The following is a 15,404-nucleotide window of genomic DNA, read 5'->3' on the forward strand; positions in this document are numbered from 1 at the left end:
TCACAACTGAGAGTGGGACTTTCTTAAAGATCCAACCAAAAGTTCTCAGCATGGTTAGATTGTCAACAATAGCTTTCAAAATAGGTGATCTGTGTGGACTTTTGCAGGGTGAGCGCCCAACTCAGTAACTTGAGGTCTTTCTTTCTGAATTATTCAGAGTTCCCCGAGAGTTTTCCAGTCCCCTAGTCCTCAGTGTTCAGGGAGCAAAGTGGAAAACAGAGCTACTGACCTTTGAGTACACCTACAACTGTGTTTGGACTCTCTCAATCCAGAGACCCGGTGTTCTAACCACTCTAGGGCATAAACTTCAACTACTGAGGGACAGAGAGGGGAGCAACAGCGGCAGCAAATCTGGGGATCTAGTTAGTTGGTTTTGAAACAGCTCTCACCTACACCTCTCTATTTCGGTACCTGTGTCTTCATCCCTGATCCCAGAGGCACTTGGTGCCGATCCCACTAAAAACTTCAGGTCTGCCTCTGAGATCTGCTGAGTCATTTATCTCAACCATCTGCTTCCCAGCTTTGAAAATTTTGTTGCTGTTGTCTCTTCTCCCGTTTATGGATTTATGTCTTTTTAAAAGTCCTTTTACTATAATTTAGCAGAGTTTGAGGGAAGAAACAAGATTTGATACGTGTGTTCGGTCTACCATGATAACATCAACTCTAATCATTTATTCTTTCAACAGTAACTTGTAAGACTATTTCCCAAGACTGGGACATACTTGAGATAATTTTAGGCAATATGGGAGGTGGTATTCAGTGACATATTTAAACAACATTAAATTGCACTGAATCACAATGGACAGGTTACTTCCTTTTCAATTTTCTTGCAAACCTTCTGATTAACTCTCAGTATACTGGGACAAATAGTCATCATCATTTACCACCTTGGTCAAATGGACCCTTTTTACAGTTTAAAGCTATTTTATAAACAATTTACAGAAGAATGGCAAAATAATGTAAGATAATTTTATAGAAATTTAAATAAGAATATAAACATATTTTCCAGGTTTTGAATATATATACATCTGAAATGGGCAATGAATATTTTGAATGCAATTCATCAGCTACCATTCATAAACCTGGAACATATCCATCCTATAATACTGAATTCAAACTGAAAATATATCTTCAATAGGTTATGGCTTATCATTACTTCTGGTTCTTTTTCTTGCATTGTACCATCAAAATGTAGTATTTTTAAAAACTTTTGACAGCTTATAATTTTGTTGAAGAGAGTTCAACCATTTTCTTTGCAGCACAAACTGCAAAACATTTTCATTCTTAGGTTTATAAAGGCAAATTCAAAAGATTAATCTAGAGAATGTTTTCATTTTGCCATCATCTATCCTTCCAGTCACCTTTGTATACTTTCAGCATTTATCCACTGATGAACTGTATAAAGTAAATTTTGGTGCACATATATCATAGAAGATGAAGGAATACTGTCCACGTGTTTTTAGCAAAATGGGATGATTTGGGTTCTTGTCAATATTGTGGAACAAAGTCCTTCCTGTTAAATGATTTACTAGATGAGAATATCACATATACTTATTTCCCTTTTTCTCCTTAAAAATATTTTCTTGTCATCAATTATCAATTACATCATTTGAAGATGTAATCTGAAATTCCTCTTGCATGATCAATTTCAACATCATCATTAAAGTTTTATAGCTGTTCTGTCCACTACAGTGACCACTAAGATATATGTAGCTCTTAAGCACTAAAAGTGTGGCTGTTCTGAATTCAGATATGCTGTAAGTAAAAAATACACACCAGATTTTGAAAACTTACAATTAAAAAAGGAGTATAGACTTCTGGCCAAGATAGAGGCATAGGTAGACACACATTGCCTCCTTCCACAACCATAAAAAGGATCATATCTACCTCAAAACAAGAAACAACCACAACTACCAGAAACTCTAACTACATGGAAGTCCAACAAACAAAGATATAAAGTAATACTCATCTAGACAGGCAGGAGGGGCAGTGATGGAGAGCCAGGTGGAGAGGGCACGGTGCAGTGCAGAGGCAAGGCAGTGGCTGAGGCTGGCCAGTGCAAAGAGCCATCACACATTATAAAAGCCAGGAGGGACATATGGGGAGCGATTTGAGTCCCAGGCCAGGCCATGTAGCACATGGTTCTAGCACTGGGAAAATAAAGCCTCATTGCTTCTAGCTGTGAAAACCAGTGGGTGTTGGGGTGGCAGAAGATACAATGCCAGCCTCTCAGGAGAGTCCGTTTAGAGGGCCTCCACAGTCCTAAAACAAACCCAAACCCACCCACTCTGAGAACCATCACCCGCACAGCAGCTAGAGGCACCAGTTGCATATAGGAAGCAGGTGAAGTGACTGGAAAAGGGGAGAGTGCCAAGGAAGCAGCATTGTTCCCTCTCTGACCCTTCCCCCACATTCAGCGACACAAGCAGGTGAAACAATTCACCCAGCACTGACAGATCATCTAAGGATCTGCCCCTTACAACATAACAGGTACAACAGCTCTACCCAATACACAGAGGCAAACACAGGAGGATGTCTAGTTGAAGAGACAGAGAAGAATGGCCCAAAAGAGGGAGCAGATCAAGGCTCCAGAGGGAGAACTAAGCAAGGAGGAGATAGCCAACCTATCAGATGCAAAGTTCAAAACATTGGTGACAACAACGCTCACAGGCTTGACAGATATGCTTGAGTACGGCAAACGCATAAGGGAAGAAGCAAAGGCTATACTAAGAGAAATGAAGAAAAATCCACATGAAACCAATGGTGAAGGGAAGGAAACCGGGGTTCAAATCAATTATTTGGAACATAAGGAAGAAATAAACAGTCAACCAGTACAGAATGAAGAAACAAGAAATGAAGGGGAAAAAAAAGAGGAGAGACTTAGTAACCTCTGGGACAACTTTAAACATACCAACATCCAAATCACAGGGATGCCAGAAGAAGAGGAAGAGCAAGAAATTGAAAACTTACATAAAAATATAATAAAGGAAAACTTCCTTAATTTGGCAAAGGAAATAAGACATACAAGTCCAGAAAGCACAGAGTCCCAAACAAACTAGACTCAAAGAGAACCACACCAAGACACATCATCATTAAAATGCCAAAGGTCAAAGATAAAGAATCTTAAAAGCAGCAAGACAAAAGTAGAGAGTTACCTACAAAGGGGTTCCTATAAGATTATCAGCTGATTTCTCAAAAGAAACTGTAAGCAAGAAGGGACTGGCAAGAAGTATTCAAAGTGATGAAAAGCAAGGACCTACAATCTAGATCACTCTATCCAGCAAAGCTATTATTTAGAACGGAAGGGAAGATAAAGTGCTTCCCAGACAAGGTAAAACTAAAGGAGTTCATCATCACCAAGCCCTTATTATATGAAATGTTAAAGGGACACATTTAAGAAAAAAAAAGATCAAAACTATGAACAGTAAAATGACAACAAACACAACTATCAACAAATGAGTCTAAAAAACAAAAACAAACTAAGCAAACAACTAGAAGAGGAACAGAACCATAGATATGGAGATCATATGGAGGGTTATCAGTGGGGATGGAGAAGGGGGAGAATGGAGGAGAAGGTGTAGGGATCAAGAAGCATAACTGGAAGGTACAATATAGACAGGGGGATGTTAAGAATAGTAAAGTAAATGAGAAGCCAAAGAACTTATATGTATGACCCATGGACATGACTTAAGAGAGGACAGGGATTGCTGGAGGGTACCAGGCATAGGGGGGCAAAGGGGAAAAAAATGGGACAACTGTAACAGCATAATCAATAAAATACTTTAAAAAATAAAAAAACTTAAAAAGGAGCATAAAGTATCTCAATTTTATATTATTACATGATAAAATGATAATAGTTTAGATATACTGAGTTAAATAAAATACATTAAAACAAACCTCACCTTTATTTTTTTTAATGTAACTACTAAAAAAATGTAAAGTTTCACATGTGTATTGCATTATATTTCCATTGAACAGAGGTGGTAGTCTGGAGTGCTGTTATCTGTCTCTTTGTATTCATCTTCTGATTTATCTAAATGACTAAAATTATGAAAATAATATAATAAACAGTTATGGCAAAAACTATGAAGGCAGTATACAAATAACTTAAATCTAGGAGAAGCTGGTTTATAATATTTAATGATGTGCTCTGGGTTAGGAAAACTGAAGTACTTAACCAGCTGTATGATTAAACAGGTATCTATTAGCCTCATTTTATGCACTGTAATGGTTCCTGCACTGAAGACTAAGATCACACAACTGGGATCTCAAATATCTAGTTAAGAATTACCCCAAACAATAAAAAGAGTAAGCTATACATCACTGAATATATTCTTCAGGAAAAAAAAATTCCATGAAGGTCTTACTTTGGCCCTAACAGAAGTCTAAAGAGGGGCTGTACTATGAAAACAGACACTTTTGCCCATTTATATTTATATGCAGTAGTATATTCACAAAAGCCAAATAAAGAGAACAGTCCAGTTGCTCGCTCCTGAATATTTATCTCCCAGTGTCATTAACAAATGTCCACTGTGCAGAACCTTGAAAGTTCCTGGTCTCAAGGATCTTACTTATAACCTAGTTAAAACAAAAGTTTACTCTACTAAAGCCAGAATCCCAAACAAATGCTAAAGATAAAAGTAGACTTTGTTACTGGAAATCATGACTATATAGCAGAGTTTCTCGACCTCAGCACTACTGACATTTGGACTGGATAATTATTATGGGGACTATTCCTGTGCACTACAGGCTGTTAAGCAATATCCCTGGCCACTACACAATGGATGACAGTAGCACTTCCCTAGTTGTGATAATAAAAATGTCTCCAGACATTGATGAATGTCTCTTGGGAAATAAAACCGCCCCTGGTTGAGAACCACTACTATAGAATAAAAATAATATTAGATGATGATGCTAGCCAAGTACCAATGAGATGCTACTCAGACACCATTCCTGCCTCTACTCTAATAAAGACAATAAAGTAAGGGGACAACTAAAATGCAGTGCAACCAAGTATTGAGATGGGGGTTATAGGGCAGAGCCACACAAAAGGAAAAAAAATGTGTTCTAGGCAAAGGAAGGAAAAGACATCATGTATAGAATTAGTTAGGTTAAGAAAATATATCTGGGAGAAAAAACCAAATAGTCTATGGTGGTTACTAGAGCAGAGGGCTAATGAGATGAACAGGAGAGTGGCTGGAGTCAGAACGAAGAATCTCTGTCAAGCGTTAGCAGGAACAAGAGGCTGCAGTAATAATCAGGTCAGGAACATCTCGGTCCTACAGTAAGGTCAAGGCAAGAGGGATGGGCAAAAGAGAATGGACGGGTGGTGAATATGGAATTGACCCCTTGGGGTTTGTACAGCTAAAGAACATGGGGACAGGGAGTAGAAAGAATTAGTAATAAAATGATTGTGACAGACATAAGGTCTAAGCTGGATAGGAAAGACAAAAAAGGAGCCAGGAGAGAGCTGAAAGACAGAGGAAGTGAAAACATTGGTAAGGACAAAGTAGGATATACAGAAGAAGCAAGGGCATGAGAGGCTTGTGCTTGGTATAAGGGGTCTCACATGAGCCCACAGATCTATCGGTAAAATCCAGGGGCATGAAGTTTAGGATAAAAATTGCATATTTATCTTCACTAGAGGACAGAATTCTGGAGTTTTAAGCTTTGGAGGTGGAGAATTCAGGGGACAATGAGGCCAGGATGACAGCCATGGGGTGAGACTGAAGGGAATACAAAAAGAGTAGCGAAGAGGAATAAGTCAAAGAGCTGTGGTGCCAAGGTGTGGGACAAGTACCCACCCATGTGGACCCTAAATTACTCATATAATCAATGATTGATTATAGGAAAAGATTGTAAGGTAGTTTGCAAAATCTGATGACTTCCACGTATGATAAAAAGGCTGACGGCGATGTGGCCTAGGGGAGAAGAGATGCCACAAGCAACACACAAGGAAGAGTTTTATGGTCAGGACCAAATTACAGAACCTGTTCTTTGTTCCTTTTACCTTTTCCAGCTCTCAAAAACTTAACTCTGCCTCCTTCTACTCTGCCCCTCAAAAGTATTCTCCTTTCCAACTCCTGTTTCAAAGTAAACAGACCCTGACCTTTTGACAAATCTGTAATTCCTACCTTCCTAACCAAAGGTATAAATAACTATAATCAAATAAATAGACTGCTTCACTTGTCATACCTACCCATAATCAACTACGAAGAATTAGGAATATCTACAGTGGGGAGGTGAGAAGAAAGTAATCTGGGTACACAGTATCTCTCAACAGTGATCCCTATGAAATCAATTCAGTTTTAACCAGCATTTAAAAAAAATGAAATAGGATGAAAAACATCAGAATGCAATACACATAGTAAAAAGAAAGAACTGTTCTAAGAATCTTTTGTTCTGGACTTGAGGTGTGAACACACAACACAATATACAGAGGATGTGTTATTGAATTATACCTGAAACCTACATGATTTTATTAACCAGTGTCACCCCAATAAATTCAATTTAAAAGAATCTTTTGTTTGTTACTTACACACACACACACATTCTAAGTAATATAAAATAAAGGTACTGCAGGTCATGGTTCAAAAAGTTTTGGTTTTTTTTAAAGATTTTATTTACTTTTAGAGAGAGGGGAAGGGAGGGGGAAAGAGAGGGAAAAAACATCAATTCCATACTCACCACCCATCCATTCTCTTTTGCCCATCCCTCTTGCATTGACCTTACTGCAGGACTGGCGCATGGCTGACTCTAGCACGCCCCCGAAAAGGGACCTGGACTGCAACCCAGGCATGCGCCCTGACCGGGAATTGAACCAGAGACCCTTTGGTTTGCAAGCCAGCACTCAATCCACTGAGCCACACCAGCCAGGGCCAAAAAGTTTGAAAGCCGTGCGTCTACTCATAGAACCATTTTCTCTGAAGAGAACTCCGTGTGAAATTAAAAAGTCCTCAACAAGAAATTAGGGATATAGACCTGTAGCTCTCCCTGGGGTCTACTACATTGCTAATGCCCTTCAACTAGCTTTGGGTTCAAGTCCCAGATCTGCCACCTACAAGACTTTTGTGTAAGAAAGTCACTGTACTACCAAGCCTCCCTCAATCTATGAAGTAGAGCTAAAATACCTCCATCTTCAGTACTTCAAGTTATGAGGATCAAAAATAATGATTATGAAATCGCTTTGTTGACTATAAAGCATTGTATTATTATTGTCATTTGGAACTACAAAACCAGAGTGACTAAAAACAAACTATGCATAGAGTACCAAAAACAGGCAAACCATTGTTACCCAATTGTGTAGTTAGACAAGCCAAATATTGGAAGTTGCGGGGAAATACTAGGAAACCATTTCTTTAGCGAAAGGTAACTAGAAAAAGTGAACAAATCATGAAACATACATGTCTCAAATAACACACATGAGAAAGTGAGCACAAAGAGGACTCAAAGGAAAAAAAAATCACTGGTTTTGATGGGTAAGACTTTCTTAGAGGTAAAATGAATTGTGATGAAGAACGGAACAGTGAAGCATGTTTTTTCTTCGTATCTTTAATTGCTTCACAAGTCCAAAAGATATACCAATTGTTACCCTTCAAGCCTACTTCAGTTATCACCTCCTCCAAAAAACCTACTGCACACATCAGTCCCTACCTCTAGATGTCTCTAGCACTAAGTGTTCATGCCTCTCATCTGACATATAGCTAATATTACTAAGGGGTATAAATCACAGTACCCAACATTATGTTAGGAAAGGGAGCCTATTGGAAAGCAAGAAGTACACATTTTATTTTTCTGCCTTTAAGTCTAGGACTGAAAAGACTTATTAGTTTAAAACTATGTACCCATCCTGATGACAGGGAATCCACTGGACTCAGCTCTATCTTTTTCAGCCTCTGGCCAATAGATAACTTATTATCTTCATGGGTAATTTAACTACAGGTCACTTTCAGTAGCTACACATTGTGTAAGGATCCAACCTGGTATCACTGGACAGAATTGCAATCTCATAAATAACCTGTTTAATACCAGAGGTACAGCCTATGGGTTTAATATACATACTTCTTTTTTCTGTTACTGGAAAATCATTATTTATACGTGAATTAAAATATTTCTTTCTAGTCTCTCTTACATTGCAATTTCTTGAGGGTGAGAATGGTATCATTATTTTAACTTTAACTTCCAATATATGTTTTGTTACTCAATAAATACCATGATACATAACAAATAAAAGAAAAATTGGTCTGGGGTTGGGTGAGGAGGAGGAAAAGACCTTTACCTTCACCCAATGCACATATTACCTACCTCTTGTAGAGTCAACAAAGTATTAAGAATTGCTGGTAGAGTAGTCTGGACAACTCCAAATCTATCTTCTGTAAATGATGCTGCTACTAAGTGAGACAGACCTCAAAGGGAAAAAATAAAAGTTAAAAGTGAATTAAAATTAGGCAAATTGATTTCCAATATATCTGTATAATAAAGAACTGATATTCTGAATATATAAACAACTTCTAAATAAGAGAGAAAGTAATACAGAAAAATGGACAAAAGACCAGAATAGGCACTGGAAAGATACTCAACTGCAGTAGTTATGAATAAGATGATACAGTCTTTCCACTTTATGTTCTAACAGGAAAATGTTTTTTTAAATAATATCACATTTGGTGGTGATAAGTGCTAGGAAGAAAAACAAAGCATGATAAGGGACTAGAGTGAAAGTTGTGAGGATACTTTCTTTCTTTTTTTTTTTCCAGTTTCCAAAGGCTTTATTGGTAAATATACTTTAGAAAAGAAAGGTCGATCCTATTGCTTCCAAGTCAACTGAATAGAGTTGTGTCCAGGGACACATCCAAGCGGTGCCAAAGGGGACCGATGCTGTGTCCACCTCTTATTCGTAGATCCAGTCAAAAGCACAAGACTTGTAGTCAACCAATTCTTCGGGCTTAAACCATAGGCTGATTTCTCTCTTAGCACTTTTTACTGAATCACTGCCGTGAATGATGTTCCTGCCAATTTGAATGCAAAAGTCTCCGCGAATGGTGCCTGGCTTAGAATCTGCTGGATTGGTCTCCCCAAGCATCAGCCTCCCGGTCTTCACCACATTCAGCCCCTCCCAGACCATGGCCACCACAGGCCCCGAGTTCATGTACTTCACCAGCCCAGGGTAGAATGGGCGGTCTTTCAGTCAATGTAGTGCTGCTTCAGGAGTTCCTCAGAGGCCCGAAGGAACTTCATGGCCACAAGGCGGAACCCCTTCTGCTCGAAGTGCTTGATGATTTCGCCCACCAGGCTGCATTGCACGCCATCCGGCTTGATGGCGATGAAGGTGCGCTCCGTGTTGGCCATGATCCAAGAAGTGGGTGGGCGGGTGGGCGACGGCTGCGCTCTGCTGCTGAGCCGGAGCGGAGACCTGTAGCGACCACCCGAGCCGAGAGTCGCCCATGAGAGGGATACTTTCTTTAGGTGTCAGAAAAGACCTCTCTGAAGAAGTATCATTTAAGATTTCAGAAGGCAGGGTCTATAATATATAAGTTCTTTAACAACTCAGTTTTCATATTTAACCCAAGTTAAATGTTAAAATATATTAAATAAATTATGTCAACATAAGTTAACAGTGAAAAACAACCTATTAATTGCAATTTTTATGAAGGAAAGATATGCAAAAATCCCAGGCTCAGTTTCTCTGCTTATATGAGGTCTGTACAGAAAAAGTTCAGCCATTGTTAATATAATGAGAATTGCACAGTATCATGTCATCTGGCAGCCAAGGAGAGTGGACTGGAATGCACATGTGTGAACAATGACAACTTCACTGTACTAGTCAGTAGGGGCAATAGACACTGTTGAGTGAGCATGTGTACTCTGACTCTGTGGCCATCACAATCAAAATGACTGAGTGAGGAGAGCAATAAATCTGCATCTAATTTTGCATTAAGCTTGAACATTCATCCACAGAAACTTTGGGAGATTCAGGAGGCCACAGCTATGGGCAGCTGGTGCAACTTCATGACGACAACACGCTTGCTCAGTCTTCACATCTCTACAGACGTTTTTGGTGAAACATCAAATCACCCAGGTGACTCAGCCCCTCTATAGTCCAGATTTGGTGCCCTGTGACTTCTGGCTTTTCCCAAAACTGAAATCACCTCTGGAAGGGAAGAGATTTCAGACCATGATGAGATTCAGGAAAATACGACAGGGCAGCTGATGGTGATTGGGAGAACTGGTGAGGTCCCAACATGCCTGCTTTGAAGGGGTCAGTTGTCATTGTCCTATATACAATGTTTCTTATATCTTCTATCTTCTTCAATAAATGTCTCTATTTTTCATAGTGCATGGCTGGATACCTTCTGGACAGACCTTGTACTAAGGAAAATTTCTGCCCAGATTAAAGTACATCTACATATTTAAGAAAAATAATCTACATAAAACAAAGATATAAAAATGTATCTGAAAATTCAAAGGCTGAGTTCAAAGTCCAGAACTGACCTTTCAAGGATTACACTTCAATATTTAACTGATAATTAAAATCATAATTGTAGTTCACTGAAACTGCTTACCTTCCAAAGCCCAAATATGCATTTGGGCATCTGAAAAAACAGCCTGAATGGAGGCCTCTGGGTGCTACAAATACATATAAAAACATTTAAGTTCCCCTTGGCAAAAACTCTTTATTTCATCTAAGCAACTATGCAGACTATACCAATAGAATATTCAAAGCTGCGTCTCAAGAATTAAAATCTGAAATTTTTATACAATATGATCTAACTGCAATAAAACATTCTGCCACCAACTTACTATGTGACCCTTGCCAAGTCTCTAAATCACTATGTGCCTCAGTTTCTCATTTAAAATAAAGAGACACACTCAACCCCACTATAAAGGATTAGTATAGAGATCACTTAGGAGAATGATTATAAAAGCCTTTTTTAAAACAAAAACACCTACCTAAATACATACTACTTCTCTTGAATTGTCTACCTTTAACCCCACTCCGAAGAAAAACCACCTAACCTTCTTTAATATAATAAGGCCGAATAGTATTGTTGCAAACCTTGGCCCATTTAAACAAATGCTGGCTCTGGTAATGCAATAAATAAAGCATATTAAGTACAACAAACAGCATGTTACACTCTCAACATCAAAGGGCAATGCCCATAACTCCTTATCATACAGTAGATCCACCTGCAAACTAGAATCAAAGTAGCTGTTCACTTCCAAAGAAAAAAACGCTCTTGTTCAGCCTCTGCTCTCCCACTTACTGGCTAAGGCTAGCTTGACCCCTCTGAGCCTCAGGGTGCTGTATGTGTAAAATGAGAACAAAAAGACAACTCACAGGAATGCTGTTAGAAATATATAAATGAGGGACAAGTGAAAAGAGCAAGGGTGAGTTCTCTCCATCCTTGTGAAACAAAGCACTAAGTAAAATTCCAGACAACTCTTCTTCCTCTAGGTGGAAGATGCCTTACTCAGGGGTCAAACAGTTTTCCCCCAAAGCTCTATGGATAGCCTAAGGTAGATTATTTCTGATAATGGTAATTGCTAGGGGGGTGATCTTCCCTGCCATCATAGTAAAAAGTTTCAAGAACTTGAAGTGATTCTTCGTTATGTGCATCCATACTCTTATCAGAGTTACTCAGATCTTTCCCCACCAAAGTATAACCCCAAAAAAATAAAAATAAATAATGTATGTCAATGCAAACTTTCACTTGAAGGCATAATTGAGCGCAGTATTAGCTAATACTGCAATATCTTCAGAAAGAGAGAAGCTAGATTTTAAAAAACTAAAACAAAACAAAAATTCTTTCCCCTACATATGGACAAAGGTTTTGCTCATCAAAGGATTAGTTAACACACAACAGCTGTAGCTGGTGAAAACAGGAAAGAATTTTTAGCTTCTGCAACAGAGATTTACTCTCCTACTGCAGTGGGACTGAGCAGCTAAGAGACAAGTTGGAAAGTCATTTAGCTTGTGGCCTGAATTACAACTTTTTAATCTAACACAAGTTTAACATCTGTGATCTAACCCAGTCATCTCTCTTCTGAAGAGCAAATTGGCCACAAAGATGTTAGCAGGACAATGAGCCACAAGACTGTCATGGATTTGCTCCCTTTGCAGGATGAGGTTACCTATCAGCACAAAGCTGCCTGCAGTCAAGACATGCAGGAGGCCAAATGCAGTCAAGGCCCAAGAGGCCACTGAAGTGAGATGTGAGGTGAGAATGGGCTGCTATGGTTAAAATGGAGGTTAGTGAAGCACTAATGCAAAGCTGTTCTGCTACTTCATTTCTTATTTCATTTCCCCTGCCCCCATTCCCAATGCTATAACTATGTATTCTTACCTTACTGAAAAAATACATTATCAACACCCGTTTTGACAAGAAATTCTTAATCTGAGTTGGAAAAAAGAAGAAACACATTTAGTGTTCAATTCTATTCAAATATAGCATCATACATTTTCAGGTTCTTCTTGACATTAATTTAAATAAAATACCTCACATATTATAGAGAAAGAATAGTATTTACAATAAACCATGTAAGGACATACCTTTGTACTAAGTTGGATAACCAAGATAGGCCAGGCCATCTAACCTAAATTGCACTCACATGTACACATTAACCTCCAAATTAGAGACCTGTCATAATAAAAGGAATTCTAAGTGGTTCTGGTAATACTTTCTAAGACCATCTTCTTTCTCAGTTCTCCACAGCTGTCTTGCCTTTTAACTTCTTAATACTAAAAAAAGAGCATGTTTTCCCTAGCCATCCCCCCCATCTTCAAATCTTAAGATGTGAAGTGGTTTTTTTCACTAGTTCACATTTACAGAGAATATTTCTTAGTATTATTTATAAGCTCACAGTATTTAAGGCATACAGCGCCATGCTGAATACTTAAGTTCATAAAATGTCTTCAGTTCTTCCCTCTATTAATTAATCCTTCCATCAGCAAATGTTATTATTCCTCCCATCTTAAAAGGTAAAATCCTTTCTTGACCCCTCAACTCCCCCCAGCATTTACCCCATTCTTCCACTCCCCTTATAGCAAAACTCATAGAAAGTCCCAGCTTTTCTTATGGTCTCTAATTCTTCTCCCAATCTCTCCTGACCCTCTATCAATCAGGCATTCATCCCAACTACACCCAAGAGCTCTTGACAAGGACTCAATGAAGGCTACATTTCTATTGCAACAGATCATTATCAGTTTAAATCTCATGCTGCTTATTAGCAACAGCATCTGACACTTCTTGAAACACCTTTTTTCTTAGTTCTCTTCTCACCTCAATGGCCACTTGGTCTCTTTGTTATCCCTCACCTCCCAGACCTTTAGTCACTGGAAGATCCCAGTTCTTGCATCTCTTTTCTTCTGTATCCACATTCCCCAAAAGTTTACTTGGAGTCTCATGGTTTTAAAAATTGTCAATACTCTGATGACTTCCAAATTTACATTTCCATCCCAGAACATTCCCCTACACTCCACATATATGTCTACTTTCTTACTCAGTATTTTTTCTTGGCTATCTGCCAACATTTGTTTGCATTAACATGTTTAAAATCAAACTCCAGCCCTGGCTGGTGTGGCTCAGTGGATTGAGCGCTGGCCTGCAAACCAAGGGCTCACTAGTTCAATTCCCAGTCAGGGCACATGCCTGGGTTATGGGCCAGGTCCCCGGTTGCGGGTGTGTGAGAGACAAACAGTCGATTTATCTCACACACAGATGTTTCCCTCCCTTGCTCTCACTCTAAAAATAAATAAAATCTTTAGCAAAATAAAATAAAACTCCAGATTTCCCCCCTTACCTCCATCAAATCCCTTCTTCCAGGATCATTAGCAAATTGCACTCAATAAATATTAATTATTTCAGATCCTTGGGCCAAAAACTTTAGTCAACATTTAATCTATCTTTCACACCACAACCAAATCATAAGCAAATCTTATTATGTCTACCTTTCAAACATATCCAAACCTTGATCACATCTTACAGCCTCCACCACAACCACATCGGTCACAGATACCACCATCTCATCCTAGATTACTTCAACAGCCTTACTAGTGTCTCGCTGCTTCTCCTGCTGAGTATGTAGTCTCAACACAGCAGATAGTGCAGCACTTTCAATTAATAAGAGCAAAACCGTACAGTGGCTTTCCATCTCACTCAAGAGAAAATGCCAGTCCTATACAACACTAACGGGCCCAACTGAGCTCTGGATGCCTGCCACCCCCTCTGACCTCATCACCCACCTACCTACCACTTTCCACTCGCTCACTCTGCTCCAGCCACACCAGTGTCCACATTCCCAATAGCTTACTCATGTGAGATCCCTGATGCTCTCAATGTTACATGCAAATATAAATCCTATAACCATACCATCATACCTGCTCATGTTTATTATGAATCCATGAATAAATCACACTGGGCTGTCTCACTGTCTTAGCCTCAGCGCTAATAGTAGATGGAAGATTAGAAAGTTCATTCATCTGCTGATCTATTAAAAAAAAAAAACAAAAAACCAAGGTGAAAACTTAAGCTATCTGATTCTGTGCAACTATGACATTTCAAATTTTACAAAATAAAGTCCTCACCAGAAGCAGAAGTCCATAATCTTGGCCCTCTTCTTATTAGCCGAGAACTTTGAGGTGACCCATAGCAGGTGTTTACATCAAAAATTCCAGCCATCCGATTCATTACACTAGAGCCAAATGGAGATCCAAGGGGACTTGCAACATCGGGTGTAGATAATTTTGAGGAAAACAGTGATGTCTTAATTAACGGTGGCACTGAAGGCCGAGCCATCTGGCTGGATTTGGGAGTCTGAAAGGTAGTTTCTTCTGCAAAAGAACAGATCCAGCACTAAAAGGGCAACCTAATCTAAATAGGCCAGAATGGGGGTTTTCAAATTTTACACACCTCAACTTTTTGTTGAATGCATGTCCTAAGGTTCAGTAGGTTGTTTCCACTTAGGTTTACATTCTCAAGATCCAGTTTTTACTACTGCAACTCAATGACCATTCAAAGAGCTTTAAGCATCTTTTTCCATCAGATTGGAACAGCCTCTCTTGTTTTTTCCCTTCACAAATATCCTCATCTTCAAGGTCAGTTTCTCTAAGGTATTTTGAATAAACTTCTCAATTTATATTTTATTTTTATATTGCAACAACTTTAATTATTGCAATAGAATCTTTCCAGTTTCACTGCATTCTCCTACTACAACTATTACTTGGCTAAACAAAACCAAATTTATAATACTGTACACATAAAACCCAGTTAAGAAATGGGCAAAAGACCTGATAGACACTTCTCCAAAAAAAGACATACGGGGGGCCTGTACACATATGAAAAAATACCCAACATCACTAGTCATCAGAAAAATGCACATTAAAACCAGTGGACTGAGCATTGGCCCGC

General features: G+C 38.9%; 1 protein-coding gene and 1 pseudogene across 1 annotated transcript in view; both read right to left on the reverse strand.

Annotated features, from left to right (window-relative positions):
* Positions 1 to 15,404, reverse strand: part of NDC1 (NDC1 transmembrane nucleoporin) — a 49,250-nt gene that overhangs the window by 5,122 nt on the left and 28,724 nt on the right. Inside the window, exons 12-16 of the mRNA XM_090269500.1 lie at positions 14,582 to 14,827; positions 14,375 to 14,484; positions 12,342 to 12,392; positions 10,560 to 10,623; positions 8,305 to 8,405 (exon numbers count right to left, since the gene is read on the reverse strand). Coding sequence (XP_090125626.1) covers positions 8,305 to 8,405; positions 10,560 to 10,623; positions 12,342 to 12,392; positions 14,375 to 14,484; positions 14,582 to 14,827 — 572 coding nt within the window. The remainder of the gene's footprint in view (positions 1 to 8,304; positions 8,406 to 10,559; positions 10,624 to 12,341; positions 12,393 to 14,374; positions 14,485 to 14,581; positions 14,828 to 15,404) is intronic.
* LOC150014930 (nucleoside diphosphate kinase B pseudogene) lies at positions 8,745 to 9,360 on the reverse strand (annotated as a pseudogene).

Source organism: Furipterus horrens, unplaced genomic scaffold (assembly GCF_987537825.1).
Source record: "Furipterus horrens unplaced genomic scaffold, mFurHor1.1.pri manual_scaffold_3, whole genome shotgun sequence".
In the NCBI taxonomy this organism is placed as follows: domain Eukaryota; kingdom Metazoa; phylum Chordata; class Mammalia; order Chiroptera; family Furipteridae; genus Furipterus; species Furipterus horrens.